General features: G+C 34.5%; 1 protein-coding gene across 2 annotated transcripts in view; it reads left to right on the top strand.

Moving 5' to 3' along the window:
- Uqcc1 (Ubiquinol-cytochrome c reductase complex assembly factor 1) overlaps positions 1 to 17,166 on the top strand; it is a 59,534-nt gene that overhangs the window by 26,490 nt on the left and 15,878 nt on the right. For both annotated transcript variants that reach the window (XM_090388820.1, XM_090388821.1), the window contains exons 4-6: positions 4,097 to 4,169; positions 10,529 to 10,586; positions 13,054 to 13,162. In XM_090388820.1, the coding sequence (XP_090244946.1) occupies positions 4,097 to 4,169; positions 10,529 to 10,586; positions 13,054 to 13,162 (240 nt within the window). The remainder of the gene's footprint in view (positions 1 to 4,096; positions 4,170 to 10,528; positions 10,587 to 13,053; positions 13,163 to 17,166) is intronic.

Raw genomic sequence — 17,166 nt, 5'->3', positions numbered from 1 at the left:
AATTATTTTCTCTAAGTAGCTTATAGACCTAGGCAAGTTCCTTGATTTATTCTGAATTGAGACAGCGAGATTTTGGAAGTTAATTAATATTTAAGTGCCCGTAGATTTACCGTTCGTAACTTGCCACCACTGTTATACAATACAACGTTATATCCCAAACTAGATAGCGTTAGCTTAGTATAGTATAGTAAATAATATCAATTAATCAGTAAATTTATTAATCTTGTTGAACTTCATTGTCAATTAAATTGTACTTTTAATTAAATACATATAACGACTTAGATTTTGCGAACGTAACATAATTAATTAATACATAACTTGATACGGAACTTATATAAAGAAACTCGAAGATAATACTTGGCACTTAAATATATATATATATAGATATATAGTGTTACAAATGCATTGGGATACAAGTTTAGGGTTATAATTTTGTACTGAAATTGAAATTTTATTAAAATTGAATCAGAATCATGACTCAGACCAAAGCAGCAAAGCAAAAGGCTCAAGCTAAATGGAGTGCTGTGGCTCAGGGGAGAACTGAGGGGGGCAGTTGCCCTCTGAATCACAGCCTTTTAAAAGGTAATGCTTGCTTGATGTTTGGAGCAATCAGGTACGGGACATATTGCCAAGAGAGATCTCTTTGTGTGCATGCGATGTAAGGAGTGTGAGGAAATGAGGCGACAACTCAGCGTTGTTATGGGCCTCGAAGGATCTAAATTGAGGGGCCCGTCAAACTCTCAGCTGCGTACATCGATGCCAGAGCTTGCACTTGATTTATCACGCAACACAGCGGCAACCCCCAAGGCAGAATGCACTGGTCCCACAGGAACTAGTAATTGTTGGTGACTCTATTGTCAGGGAAACAGGGAACTTGCTATGTAAAAAGGATAGGTGGAACAGGACCAGGGTATGTCTGCCAGAGGCAAAGGTTGATGACGTAGAGCAGATATCATCTTTTAAGGGCACAAAGGGTGATATTGTTGTACACGTTGGCACTAATGATAATAAGAGTAAGAGAACGGCAGAATTACTTAACAAGTACAGGTCACTGTTGAAAAAAAGCCGTGAATTAGGGTTGAATTTGAAAGTTTGTTATTGTTGTTTGTTATTTGTTTTTTTTTTTTTTTTTTGGAGCATTAGCAACTAAGGCCATATTGCTCCAGGAATATGCAATGGTCATTCCCCTGACCTTTCCGCATCCTCCATATATGGTGGGCTCGAAACCCGGTCTAATCAAGAAGCGTACACACTGCTGCTCCTACCCACCTGGCTATGGAGGCGCCGAATTTGAAAGTGTCTGCAATTCTGCAGACACTTTCATGATAGGACACGATAGGAGGGAGTATATGATGAGAGCCTTGTCGATCAATTCGGCCTTAGAAAGATTGTGCAAGGCTCGTGGGGTAGAATTTTTTTCAGCCTGGTCTGTACTTGTTAACAGGAGAAACTGCTTCTACAGGGATGGGATACATTAAATAGAAAGGATGCAAGAATATTTGCTGATGCTATCGAGGCAGTGTTAGGTGGGTCGGAAAACTGCTAGCTTGGGGGGGGGGATACAAGGACTAATAGATTAACAGTAGCCACTGGCAGAGGTGAAAGTGATTCTTGAACTGCTTCTATTGGGATGAGTGCAGCCTGGAAAACAAGATGCAGGGTATTTCAGAGACTACTGGGAGTCATTGCGGTACAAGTAAACACATGGGTTGTGTTAGGGTAGCTAAGAAAAAGAACAGGTGCATGTATACTTGCATGTACACCAATTCTAGGAGTTTAGTAAATAAATTTGATGAATTGCTCAGAACATCAAAGGCAGATATTGTTGGGATATCAGAGACTTGTGTCACACAGATATAAGGAATGCAGAACTGGAATTTGGGGGAGTACAATGTGTACAGGAAGGATAGACAAGGTACAAAGGGAGGAGGGGTTATACTATTAGTTAATAAACACATAAAATCCAAGGAAGTGAAGCCAGTCAACATCACTGGACAGTGCAGTGTCGAGTCAGTTTGGTGTGACAAGCATTGGGAGATCAAAATTGAGAGAAAGAGTGTGTTATAGGCCTAATGACTCTGATGAGTATAATAAGGAACTGTACAGGGAAATAGAGTGGGCTAGTAAATCAAAGAGTCTTATAATGGGGGATTTTAATTTCCCAGATATTGACTGGAATTTGTGGGTTAGTCACTCACACACTAGCAAGGCTTTTGTGGATTTATTGGATGATTGTTTTCTATATCAGCACGTTCGGGAGGCAACTAGAGAGAGTAATACTCTTGATCTGATTATCAGTAGTGATTCTTCATGCATTAAGAATCTGCAGATAAAGGAACCACTAGGTGGCAGTGATCACAGTGTGCTGAAGTGGGATTTACACAAAGAGGTAACTACCATCAGGGGTAAAGGGAAGGGTTTTTGCTTTTGTAAAGGTGACTACAGTGGTCTGAGATAGTATTTAAATTCTATACGGTGGGACCAACTACATATATGAAGTTTTTCACCACATATATGAAGTCTTTCCTCATATAGTTATTCTTTTGCCGATCTCACCATGCGAGTTGCCCATCTTTGGACCCCTTGAAGAAACTCACTGTCTTTTTTCAGATGAAGTCTCCATAATTGAACAAATTATTCCAAATGTACCCTTACAATTGCCATATACAGCTGGACTATGACCTCCATATCTCTACAGAATAACGTTTGATAAATCATCAATAGGACACCATTGGCTTTCCTGGCTGCCTGTTTACACTGCTCAGAAAACTTCATATCCACCTGTATTACAACTCCCAGATCCCTTTCTCTTAGAACTACCTTTATGTATTGGTGAAATGTTGGTACTTTTCCAAATCCAAAGGAATCTCTCTTGAGTCCAAAGATGCCCTCATAATTAACTTCAGTGGTTCAATACACATTCTGGCTGGCTTCCCTCAAAATTATTGCGTGTATGCCTTACTTGCTGTTATACTCAAAAGTTTTTCTAATAAACAGTCATCTGTAATTTTGAAATCACTAATTTCATATGACTCTGCCTCACTTGTACAGCCTCTTCTCAGCATGAAGGGTCTTTCTTCAGTAAAGACAGATGCAAAGTACATGTTCAGTTCCACTGCAACATCAGCTGGGTTATCTGAGACTTCCCCACACCCAGTGCACAAGGGTTCAATCTGATTTGCTTTTTTCTTTCTTGTATTCATATACATAACAAATTCCTTGTCCTCATTCTTCGCTCTCTTAGCCAGTGCATTCTCATACACATCCTTGGCCTCTCTAACCTTATCTGTGGTACTGTTACACATCAACTTGTAGCTGTTGTAGGCTTCAGTACTTTTCATTGCTCTGTAACTGTCCCATGCTATCTTTTTCTGCTCTGTTTGACCAGCCATCTCTTCAGTCATCCATTTCAGCATCTTCCTCCTGCAATATTTTCTTAATGGTATGTATGTGTTCATGGCTTCTGTGAATTTTACTTTAAAGGCATTCTATCATTCAAATGTATTTGTCCATACTCTGCAATCTACCCAATTAATAGATGCCATATAGTGCCTTAAACTGTCAAAGTCCCCTCTTCTGAAATTAAAACCCCGGCCTTTACCTTTAACTACTGCAACGTCTTCCTTCATCTTTGAACTGACAACTGCATGATCACTACCTGCCAATGGTTCTTGTATTTTAAGCCCTGTGATATCATCTGATTCATGAGTAATGATGAGGTCAAGAATATTCTCACCCCTAGTATTATCTCTGATATGCTGGTACAAATAATGTGTTGAAAATCCTCCAAAATAAATAAACAAAAAAAGAAATCTCTATTATCTCTCTCTCGTACATTTTACACTTGTCATACTTTCATTACCTACAACCTATTTAAAACCTTCCTTCTTTGCTGCTTTTTTATCCCAGATTCATAGAAAATTGTCTAGTTAGGTATAAACAGCTATTGAAATAGTTCATCCTTACAGAAAAGCCATATCATGCAGAAAGTTGCATGATATGATAATATAAAAAAAGTGACATCACTTTTTATATTTTATAGCTGAAATTTATACATTCTGATTTATATTTTAACTTTTTTTTTATTCTTTTCCAGAAAATTATAATGGCTTCCATGTTAGCATATGAAACCTGTGTTGATACTATTGATTACAAAGAATTCTTTTCTTGTAAGTTTTTTTTAACTTACATTTTATATTATTCATAACTGTTAGTATTAGAATGGCCTTAAGGAACCTAGGCTTTTGCTGCATCTTCCAAAAAAAAAAAAAAGAACAACCCTCTTTCCTATTATACAGCATCATTTGTTGGCTAAAGGTTTGGCTGTGTTTACCTGTGTACAAAATTTGGTCAGAAATTAATGCTTCAGATTTTTTTTTTTGTTGGAGGAACTTAGGTTTTTCCCAAATAGTTATGCTTGTGTAGTACCAGAACAGTCGTTATCGGTTTTGTATAATTACTATTAAATCTGACAGACAATAGCATAACAACAGTAGATTAGAAAATATTGGTGAGAGTCTTATTCACATACATGAACAATTTCAGAAAGTATATGGTTCGAATGGGAGTACTGTGTTCACTGTAATGATGAGGAAGTCAAATGATTCATAATTAATTATTTCAGTAATTGAATGGCTGCCATAATAATTTTAATAATTGAAATAGTCAATTATGAGAGAGAAAAAAAAAGAGAGAGAGAGAGAGAGAGAAATGCACTAAGGTTATCAAAACTAAAGCTTACGTTTCCATTGCCTTATACCAGGGGTGGCCAACAAGTCAATTGCGATCTACCAATCGATCGCAGCTTTAATTTTGGTCGATCATGACAAATTTTAAATATATATATATATAAAATAGATTAGTCAAAATCTAAATTTTATTATTATGCACCCTACTGCATACACTTATTAAAATCTGTTGCACCACATGACTACACTTGTTGCCGCGCAGCCGCTAGGCTTGTGTAGTGAAAATTCGCGCAGTTACGTTGCGGAGAGCATAGTGTATGCGTTGAATTCTTATTTAGCTTACTTAATATTAATAACTGGACAGTACTTATACATTAAATTAATACCCTTTGATTTAAAATGAATCTAAGAAAAAGAGTAAAAAGCAAAAAATTACAAAGAGTAAAAAGTATCATTTAATTATAAAAGAAACATGTTGTTTGATTTGCAATGCTTCCGTGGCTATACCCAAAAAAGGAAATTTAGAAAGGCACTTCAATGCACTCCATGGTAAATACCAATCCTATTTTCTGCCTAATAGTGACCTTAGAAAAAATAAATTAAAAGAACTTAAATCCAGAATATTCGCACAACAAAATTTATTCGTGACACCTAATTTACAATCTACTGCAGTAACTGTAGCGTCATTTAAAGTGATTCATCTTCTTGCAAACCATTTTCTGATGGTCAATTCATCAAAGATGCACTTTTAGAAATAACAGATTCCCTTTTTGAAAATTTTAAGAACAAAAATGAAATTAAAAGTGCTCTTCAAGATCTACAATTATCTCGAAATACTGTGATGTGATGCATCAAAAAAATGAGTAAAAATGTGAGCAAATAATTGCGTGCTCATATTCCTAATTCTGTGTCCTTTTCTTTTCAACTGGATGAATCTACAGACGTCCGTGATATAGCTCAATTGCTCGTATGATTTTTGATGATTCTGCCACTAGAGAAGAATTGCTGGGTATGGTTTCATTAAAAGAAAGAACTAGAAGTCTTGATATATTTAACGCATTCAAAAATTTTATTAAAAAAATTAAATTATCACTATTTAAGCTCATGTAAATAACAATAGATGGAACTAAAGCAATGACAGGGAATCTTAACAGATTCATCGCATTGTGCCAAAAGGATGATGAATTCCCAGATTTTTAGAGTTCCCACTGTATCATCCACCAACAAGAGTGTTAGCCAGAAAAAGATTAAATACTAAAAGTGTTATGGATATAGCTTTCAAAATCGTGAATTCCATCAGAGGACAATCTCTTCAAAGGAGACTTTTCAAAATGCAATGGGATGAAAATGAACCAGATATGATATTACACACAGATGTGAGGTGGCTGAGTCAGAGTAAGTTTCTACAGAGATTTCGAAATTTGCTGAATGAAATTTAAAAATTTGTTGATCAAAGGGGAGATGATTATCAGTAGCTACAAGATACAGAGTGGTTGTGTGATCTGACTTTTTTGTCAGATTTTACCAGTAAATTAAGTGATCTGAATTTGGAATTACAAGGAAAAAATAAAAATGTTGGGTGACATGATTAGTAGTATTTCTGCATATAAATATCAATTTTTGGCAAAGACTAAGGATCTAAAAGGAAAAAAATCCGATCATTTTGCAAATATGCAAGACCATTTGCAAAAATATCCTGTTTTGGAATTTAATAGTGAGAAATATGTTTCTGAAATTGAGAAAGTTGTGGATGATTTTGAAACCAGATTCAGTGATTTTAAAACAATTGAAGACATTGTTCAATATATTTCTTATCCAGAAATTGTAGAAAAAATCGCCGAGATTTTTCACATGAAGAAAATATTACTTGAAAATAAAATTATTACGTTGCGAAATGATATCTTCCTAAAAGCCAGATCATCAGAAAAATACTTTTGGAAATATGTTTGCCGAGAAAAGTACAGAAATGTAAAAAAATGCAGTGAACTTTTAAATTCCTCTTTGGGTTACACATATCTATGTGAATCGGCCTTTTTGTATTTGAAACAACTGAAGACAAAGAATTGCTCTACTCTTATGGACTTGCATACAGAAGATTCTTTATTGTTCTCCTTATCACAGTATATCCCCGGTTTTGAAAGCTTGGCAGATGACATTAAGACACAATCTTCACATAAATTAAAAATTTAAATACGTATGAATTTAAAATAAGAATTCTGAATTGTATTTAATTTTAAAATTTATAAACAACATTTTTCGATATGTGTTGATTAATTTTTTTAACCATTGTGCAATGATAATCTTGAGATGGTAGATCGCGGCACATTTTGAAGAAAAAAAGTAGATCGCATCACAAATTAAGTTGGCCACCCCTGCCTTATACCATGACTAATCTCTCTCTCTCTCTCTCTCTCTGTTACAGCAAAAGCCTATGACTTCCTTCTGTTATATAGACTAATAGCTAATATTTTTTGACTCTCATATATATACACCATTATTTTTTGTTTTTAATATTAATAAAAAAGAAGGATGAAGTATGGGATTCTAGAAAACTAAAGTTTCTAGAGTATTCAATTAGCACAGGAAAGTAGCAAAAAAGAAATTGGACAGTTAGTGCACACTGACATTATTCCCTCATTATTCATCACCATTTGACAATGGTTGTGGTGGTAACATGTAGTCCAAAGTTTTTGAGTTTGTATTTCATTTTTTTTTTTTTTTTTTTTTGCTTTCTAGTTTTATTTCATTAAGTACCAAAGTTATAGAATAACTATCGGTAAATAATGGTCAGGCCACACCTAGAGTACTGTGTACAAGTCTGGAGGCCTCGTTTTAGGAAGGATGTAGAGTTGCTAGAGTACAAAGAAGGGCAACAAGATTGGTGAGGGGAACAAAGGAGTGCTCTTACCAAGAAAGGCTTAAGTTCTGCAAATTGCAGTGCCTGGAGGCACCTGTGAGGTGATCTGATTGAGGTGTATAAGGCCTTGAATGGATTGAGCAAGTTGAATGCTGATGGGATTCTTCCTCTTGCTCAGACTAAGAACCTGAGGGGTCACAGTTTCAAATTAAGGAAAGATAGTTGTAGAATAGAGGTGCGGAAATTTGCCTTTAGCCAGCGGGTAATTCATTTGTGAAACAGGCTTCCATCTTTTGTTGTGGAAGCTAATAGTCTAAATAAATTTAAGGCTGAGCTGGACAAGCATTTGGAATGAATGGAGGGGTGAAATGGGAGGGTTTTTTTTTTTTTTTTTTTGGCTGATGCTGCATAAGCTTGCTTTCTTGCATTGTATGTCAATGCTAACTACCATATTTATTTCACATAAAAGGGTCTCTCAAATCAGATAGTATCTTTTGTCAGTTAAACGTAAAAAAACTTATAAAATAGATCTAACAGATTATTACCAGATTATCTCATTTCTTTTGTGCAGATTGTAGATTATACAAGCATGCAAGCTTCCAACATTTTAAAGAATTGTTTTATATTAGCATTTTTTTTTTGACTCTGACTTTAAGGCTGATGTTGCAAAGTGATGCAAACTGTCTTATATAATAATCAAACAAAACAGAGTACCTAACTTCTGTAGGCAGTAGTGTCAAGACGTTAATTGTTTATTTTACACTGAAACTAAAAGCAGTAAGATACAAAGTGGGAGGAAAAACTAGTAAAACAGATGGTGGTGCTTCATCCCTCAGTGCATTTCCAATAAGACTTTGTATAAACAATAACTTGTGACTGCCAAGCTACTCCAGTAAGACTCCTTGTATAATGGTGAAGGCAAAGGGAAGAACAGCCACTAATCTTGAACTAGTGGCTAACATGCAATACATATTTTGCCAAGAGATCTATAAAATATAGGTATATTTATTTTATTTCTAGGTATGGACCTCTCAATGCTGAGAGGTCTATACCTATAAAAATTAGGTAGATAGGGTGATAAGTGGCAATTGGGGTTTAACATTGGTAAATGGAAGGTACTGTATATGGGTAGCAGTAATTCCAACTATGCGGTACCACACTTAATTTAGTAGAGAACGTTTACTCAAAATTGTGTTTACTCAAAATTGAATCTTCTGCGCTCGGTTTTTAAGTGGACATCCATCATGCTTTAGTGCTGGAGACACTCTTGACTGATAGCAACAAAGAAATAAATGGTACAAATGTTTAAATTTGTAGTGATATGAAGGATATGAGGGTGGTTAATGTTACAGGTCTGGCTGAACTTCATCAAAATGATTTGGAGAGACTTTGTGAATGAGTGAGGAAATGATAGTTATGAATTCATGCTACCAAATTCAAGGCTCTGTATTTGGAAAATAACCTGAGGATAACTTATGCTGTGGTGGGGATGAACTTGTACACTGGATATAAATGAAGGAAGAGAGGGACTTGGACGCTATGATACAATCAGAAGTGAAAGTTGCTGTGCGGTATAAACATATTGTGAGAAAGGTATTTGGCAGTGTGTCTTGTCAATGATTTATTATACTTTTGCCTCTAGAAAGAAGGTTATAGTCCTGCTCTACAATCAGTGGTGAGACTGCAATTGGAATATTGTATTTAGTGGCTACATCTAAAGAAGCACATTGAACTTTGTGAAAGGATCCATAAAGTGGGTGGCTTGCTTGGAAAGAATATAAAGGGACATTCTTAAGGGGAAAGATTACAGAGATGAGTTAAAGAATGAAAAATAGGCATTTTTGAGTTGGGGTGAGTGAACAGTGGAATTTTTACATTGAAATAATACATAAAAACTAGAGATAGAGGAGGCTTAAATACAAACTATTTTGGAAAAGTAATAGACTGAACCTTGGAAATTTTGCATTTGGTCAGTATGCTTAATGCTACACTATCTAAGGTGGTTGAGAGTTTGGTAGAATGTAAGGAGCAGCTGTTTTAGTTGGTACCTTCTGATGGTGGGAAGAGTGTAGGTATAAATTATATAGACTTTTTTTTGTTTTTGTTTTTTTTTTTTTTTGTTTAACTGATGTCGCATAAGTTTGGCTTCCTTGCAACTTTTATTAAAACTAAATACTGATACAAAAATCTCAACTTTTACAATTCATAATTGAAATTTTAAATAATATCAATAAATTTGGGGATGCTTAGGCCTAAATAACATAACATGCTTGGGGGATCTGAAGAACTAATTTGCTACAGGATTAAATCAGTCTTTTATATGGCATCTTTGAAGTTTTAAACAATTTATGTTTTTGTTAAATGTTATTATTTAGACTTGAATTTATATTTCCATATGTTTATTATACTGTTTACATGCTAATTTAATTTTAAAATCTGTTTTCTGTGATTAAAATGTACTCAATATAGCATTGTGCTTATATAAAAATAACCAATGAAACAAACCAAAAAAAAATTTTTCACTATTTGCAAATTTGAATAAAACAAACTTTTCCAGTAATGTATTACTTGCATAAGCAACAGCATGTTGGTATTTTAATTTGGATCTGATAACATCTAAATTATGTATGAAAGAATGTATTTAAGATTTTGTATATTTTGATATAATCATTTATTATTTCAAAAAACTTGAATACATCCAACTTTAGCCTGTAAAATGTTAGTTTTGCAGAGAGAGAGAGAGAGAGAGATTAAAAAAAGAAGTAGTAAATTTTTTACCTGAAGTATAGAAGAAACATCTGGCAAGAGCTGACTGTTCATTTTGTTAGTTAAAAAATATTTGTTATTCAAACTGAGTTTTTAATAATTTTTTTTCTAATATATTTCCATTTAGTAGAGCTAACTGTAATGAGAAGTGTATTAAATACTTTTTTAATTAAAAATTAATTTTTTAATGAACAGATTGTTTCTCTTTATTTTTCAGATTTTCAGTTACCTGATACATTTTATTCTTGGTTTGTTGTTATTGAACTACATGTATGGTAAGTTTACATGTGTGTGTGTGTGTGTGTTTTATTATTTATTTATTTTTTTATTTTTATTGTGAAAACAAAAATTTTACAATTTAATCACATGTAGCTTTATGTAACTTTTACACGCTAACTGGAAATATTATTTTGAAAGCTAATATTCGTGAAACTGTCTAGTTCGGTTACCTTGGTAGCATGTAAAAGACTGACTACCTGGAATATGGATATAATTAGGAATGCAGTTTTAGTAAGTGAATATTGTAATATTTAGCTGATCTGTGTTTCAGGAAGCTGACTGTTATATTCTATTTTAATTCAGTCTTTAAACTTTATTAAGGAAGAATGTTAAGTGTAAGTAAGAATGTAAAGAGTAAAGTAAGTATGAAGCGATAGTTGTGTGCTGAGTACATTCTTTTAACCCAGTGCTGGCAACATTCAAAATGTAGCAGAAATGGTACCCAACTCTCCTTGGCACTTGTCCAGTGTCATGCTATTCTTCAATCAAAATGCCAGTGAGTTGCAAAGAATGTGGTGGGTCACCTTTTTTTGTATACAATTTCTGTATGAAAACAGTAAAAAAAATTACTTCAGAAACTATTACAGTAAAAGTTTGACTCTATTTAAGAAGGTAAAAAAAAATTTTAGATATTTAATCATCAATTAATAATTTAATGGGGGATGTTATTTTTGAGGGTTACCTGTCAGGCTACCTACCAATACTGCCAGATTAATAATTGGTGTTCTGTGTTTAGATAATGATTTTTTTTTTTTATATATGTATATAATCACTGCTTTTCTGAAACTGTCCTGATTCTACTATATTTCAGTGTACTAGAAATACATTTTATTATTATTATTATTTTTTTTTCTAATTCTATTTTTTGTTTTCAGATTCTATTCTATTAGGTTGCTTGTGTTATATATTACATGTGTGCACGCACTCACACATGCACGCACTTTTTCTCTCTTTTTTTCATTGTGAAAAGTATCAGAAATTAGAAAAAGGAGTTTTGGCTAGAACATTTCAAAAATTACTAATGTGTTTCAAACTCTCCAAGAAACCACGGAAGGGTAAGCATGTGAATGCAAAAGTGTTTAGGAAGGATGACATCCAAGTCTTAAATCAGTAATACTATAACTGAAATTAGGAACAGTCCCAGAAAATAAAGTAAGGTGAGGTAACTTTAAATGGGGTTGTTTCTAATTTGAGTTATTAATTAGGACTTAGCTGCCATTCTTTTGAAACTTTTCTGCATTAACCTGCTTATCCTTCAGTGGTTGCTCTGGAAGTTTCAAACACATCAATAATTTTTGAATTGTTCTAGCCAAAGAATTCAGCATCAGATGAAGCTCTGATTTTCAGTACATTTTTGAAGCACTATGAAAGGCAGTTGGGCAGCAGTAAAATAATTTTATTGGCAGAAGCCTTCAAATGAGCCAAGGTTAAGTTACACTTGGTACTTGGTTCAAGGAAATATAAGCCTAACTTATTTAGTTGTGAAAATTGTGTTGTAGCCCAAATTATGAATGGTTCTTACTCATTGATTTCATTTATTTATTTTTTTTGTGGTAAATAATTTTTGTAAACTGTAAAAATATAATAGAAGTAAGAGAGGGAAGAAAAAGTCTGTAATTTTCTAAAAATGGTATACAGCAATCTTTAGGAATGACTGGCTAGGTCAAAAGCATAAAAACATAAATAACTAATGGTTTCTGAAATTAGATATTTTATTTTTAAAGTACTTAGATACTGCTTGACTAAGGAAAACAAGCAGCAAAAATTTTCTGTTCCCTGTCATTATATATATATATATATATATATATATATATTTTTTTTTTTTTTTTTTAAATTATATACGAGGACTGACTGTATTATTATTATTACCAGCCATATAGTGCAAGGAAGCCTTAGGCTTATGCTGCACAAGCTAAAATAAATTTCCGAGTTACCCTGACAGAGAGAGAGAGAGAGAGAAGTAGAAGGGAATCACCAAGAAAGGTAAGAATGATGATATCCAGCTCAGGACCCTGGGTGTGCCAAACTCATACTCACCAGATGTAAGCCCCTGGGGAATTCGTATATAATGGAATTCTGATTATCAAAAGGACCACTTACTATTAAAAAAAAAAAAATTGCCTCAGTGAAATTGATATTTTATTTTTACAGTGCATGTAGTACAGTTATTCAAAAAATAAATAAAAAAGAAGGGAAATATCCATTTGCAGTGGTATCATAAGCTACTAAAACTGGACATGCAGAGAATGTGGCGCTGTTTTTAAGTTTTTTTTTTATTTATTTGAAGCCTAAGTACTATATTTATGACTTGTTAATTTGTTTATAGTGTGTAAAGTGTACTGATGGAAAGAAAAAATCAGTGATAAATATTCATATATCAATGTGTAATTTTTCAGTTTTATTTTATTTTATCATTTTCATTTCTTAACTCTTTTATTATACTTATAAGCAAATTGTGTTTAGGTTATGCCTTGTTCGAACAATGTCAGAGGGTAAAAATGGAAGGTTTATGCGGAACCAGATTGTTGATGCTATGTGGAAGGACGTTGATACAAGGCTGAAGAAGCTTGCTGTAAGATATCATGGTTTTTTAATATATGAACTGGATTTTTGCTTATTTTTTATCTGTTAAATTTATATAGTTATAAATTCATTTAGACAGTAAGACATTGTGATGTTTTCTAATAATGCTCTTATGAATCATTTATAATTTATTTTTAGATATTGTATATGACAATGTAGGAAACAGGATTTTTACATAAGTTTAGAAATACAACATATATACACAATCTGAGGTGTGCACCACCATACTTAAAGCTTGTAGGTAGTTTATTGAATACATTAGGTCAGCATTTCCCAAACTTTTTTAGTCACGGAACACTTTTCATCTCACAAAATATTTACAGAACACTTACAAAACACAAGTTTAGCGGAAGCCAAAGAACTGTTTGTTAATATTTTATTACATATGATGCACTGTGCATCTGGCGCATCTTTATTTCCAATATATGTAAAGCCGAAATTTAAATAACTGTCATCATACTTTCGTTTTGGTATTTTATTAGTTGGTTTCTGTTTTTTCACTTCAGATTTTCGGGGAACAAAGGCATTGACCAGAAAAGGCTGCAATTGTTCATCCTCACTTTGAAGTGTGACAATATTGTGTTAATTTTCATCGATCACAGTTGCAATACTAGAAGTACTTGCTTCTTGTTTGGCTTAAGTTCTGCAAATTTAAGTGCCTGGAGAGTAGGCACCTGCAAGGTGCCTACTCTCCAGCATCATCTGATTGAGATGTATAAGGCCTTGAGTAGGTTGAGCAAGCTGAATGCTGATGGGATTCTTCCTCTTGCTCAGATTAAGTACCTTGAGGGGGCATAGATTCAAATTGAGGAAAGACAGTTGTAGAATAGATGTGCAGAAATTTACCTTTAGCCAACAGGTTTTGTGGAGGATTAGTGGAACAGACTTCCATCTTTTGTTGTGGAAGTTGATAGCCTAAATAAATTTAAGGCTGAGCTGGACAGGTATTTGGAACGAATGGAGGGGTGAAATGGGAGGGTTTTTTTTGGGCTGATGCTGCATGCTGCATAAGCTTGCTTTCTTGCATCGTATGCCTCTACTAATGCTAAAGTTCCTTCCTTTGTTCAATCACAAATCCACGGTTATTTATTTTAATAATAATATTTTGAAATACTGATAATTATCAAAAAAAAATTATACAAGAAAGTGAGTTTGGTTATGGTATCTGTTCGCTTCCCCCCCTCCTTCAACCCACGTACTCCAGGCTAAATTGCATACGAATGGCATATTAGATCACTTCGCCGTTGCTACTTTTTTGTAGATGTCATTACCTCTATGCAAACTTTGCCACGCAAAAGCCTTCCCAAATCAAGTGTTCCACAGTCTGTTTGATTATTAATCTATGCCAGTATATTAATAACCGAAAAAAAGTATGTTAAAAATTATAATGATACAAAAGTTGTGCACTTTACAAATATGCAAAATTTATTTATTTTAATTATTAATTATGATTTTTCACGGAACACTTGTTCACATCTCACAGAACACTAGTGTTCCACGGAACACAGTTTGGGAAACGCTGCATTAGGTAATAAATTATTCTAGAACCAAGTTTAGAGATCCAAATGATAGATGAGTCTTACGTGTACTGGAATTTCAATATTAGCATTGGAAAAATGATATAAGAAAACAAACTTATTTATATAAAATCAGCCAACAAAAAAAACCTAAGTTACTATATATAAAATTAATATTTGAAGGGTGAAAATATTCAAGGACCATGAATATATGCATTTTACCCTGTATGAAATTTAAATCAGAAAGAATATTTGGAAGGCACATATAAAAGTGCAATAAAACTTGGATTGGCCCAATTCAGCAATTTTAGTAAGCTGGGTACTATTTCAGCATGAGTATTGAAATAGTTAGTTTATGTCAACTCTGATAAATCTAGCCATTCCTAAGAACCATTAGCCCACATTCTGTCACTGTGGTTCACAGACTCCTGGGAGTTAGTAGAAGTACTCTAGAGGACTAATAAATAATGCCTGAAATTTTTATTGTAAATTTTCAAGGACAGAAATTTATTGCATAAAAAGAAATTTGTTAAGCTTGAGAAACAAATTATTATTATTATTATTATTCTAAGCACTGGAGCTTGGTGCTCATATGGGGCTTATTTGCATGTTGTGCAAGTGAAAAATCTGGAATAACACATTGTAAAACCCTACTCCCTCTGCCTAAGACCAGCTGACTACAGCCTCAAATGGAGGACTTCACAAATTCTTCCAGTCACTGACAGGAATCAAACCCAGACCTCTCCAAATGAGTGGCTTTTACAAGCTTGGGAAATAACAAAAAAATTTTAAAGATAAAAGAGTTTCAGTTCACTAAAAGTTGAGAACCATTACTTTAAAGCATTTTGTAAACTATAAGTCACACTGAATGTACAGTATTGTATATTTGTTTTGACAGCTTGTATTGTATTGATAGACTAATGTTTCAGATTGGAACACAGCAGTGATTCTGATTATGATGATCAGTATGCCTTCATGAAAATCAAAAATGTAGACAGAACCCAACACCCCCTACCCGTATTTTCCCAAAAGGTCATCTATAATGCTGAGCTTGTGTGTATTGCATAGTTGTACAAGGTCAGCAGGTCTTCAGGTGAAAAGTTTTGGATGCAAAATGTTTTCATGGAAATTCCTGTAGTAGGCTGGCTGTTATAGTCTATGATTTTATTTATTTTTAATCCAAAGTTTATATCTTTGCTTCTCTTCATTATTATTTTTATATTTCATTTTTATTATTGTAACCTGGAGAAATGTATATAAAGTCCAACATACCTTGAATTTTGAATATAAAATGATCCTCACTTTACAGTATATTGGTTTCACAACTTGTCACTCATTTGGAGCCCATTGCCGCACCGTGAACCTGCTTATACATAACAGAATGTTAAGAATGTATTTCAGGATGTTATGTATAAGCAGGTTCACAGCGCGGCAATGGGTTCTCCCATAAGTGCCATTGTAGCAAATTTGGCTATGGAAGAATTGGAAACCAGAATTTTTGATGGGTTGGATCCCCCCATGCGCAGATGGAAGCGGTATGTCTATGACACGTTTACCATTATTCGGAGGGGGAGAGAGGATGAGGTACTCAGTTTTCTCAATAGCTTCTCCCCATTCATTCAGTTTACCTCGGAGGTGGAAGTGGATGGTACCCTCCCGTTCCTTGATGTATTGGTCTATAGAGAAGGCCTTAGGTTAAAAACCAGAGTCTATAGGAAACCTATGTGCCATGTGCCGAGGCCAATACACTCATTATAGTTCGGCACAAACTAACCAACATAAGGATAGTGTCACTAAAGCATTATTGGATAGGGTTGGGTCCCACTGCAGTACCCCCGGGGGAACAGAGAAGAGGAAATTAGACGAGTCACAGCAGACCTCAAGAAATGCGGCTACCCCCAGAAGGTCATGGACAGATACATTAGAGGTGTGGAGTATCATAGAGAGCCTTTCACACCAGTTGCCACGGCCTACATTCCCTACTATCTGGGCCTTACTGGGCACTTAGCACGAGTATTACGGGATTGCCAGACATGCTGTGTGCAGCTTCCTGGATGGAGGCTGCACACAGTGGTGTCCCAGGTTAAGGACCCCATAACAAAAGATTGTAGTAGTGGGGTAGTCTATGAGATTAAGTGCCCAGATTGTGGGGAGTGTTATGTTGGTGAAACAAAGGCGCCGGTTCAAGGACCGTCTGGGGGAACATATGAATGCTATAAAGACCGCGGATTATGGGAAGTCTGCTGTGGCAGAACATTTTTGGGAGAAGCATCATCAGATCTCCCCTGACGAGGCTGTTATCGTCGACCATGTTCATAGATTTTGGGACCGCAAATGGCTTGAGAGCTTATGAATTTGTTCATCTGAGAACAATACCATTAACAGAGACAGGGGAGTTCGTATGCATCCCCCTCCTTGAGGCTGTAGTACTTAGATGGGATGATCGATTCCACCTAGCACGCTCCTGAGCCATTTC

This window comes from Mastigoproctus giganteus, chromosome 14 (genome assembly GCF_048544385.1).
Source record: "Mastigoproctus giganteus isolate SK-2022 chromosome 14, ASM4854438v1, whole genome shotgun sequence".
NCBI classification, from domain to species: Eukaryota; Metazoa; Arthropoda; class Arachnida; order Uropygi; family Thelyphonidae; genus Mastigoproctus; species Mastigoproctus giganteus.
This window is presented reverse-complemented; position numbering and strand designations above follow the sequence as displayed.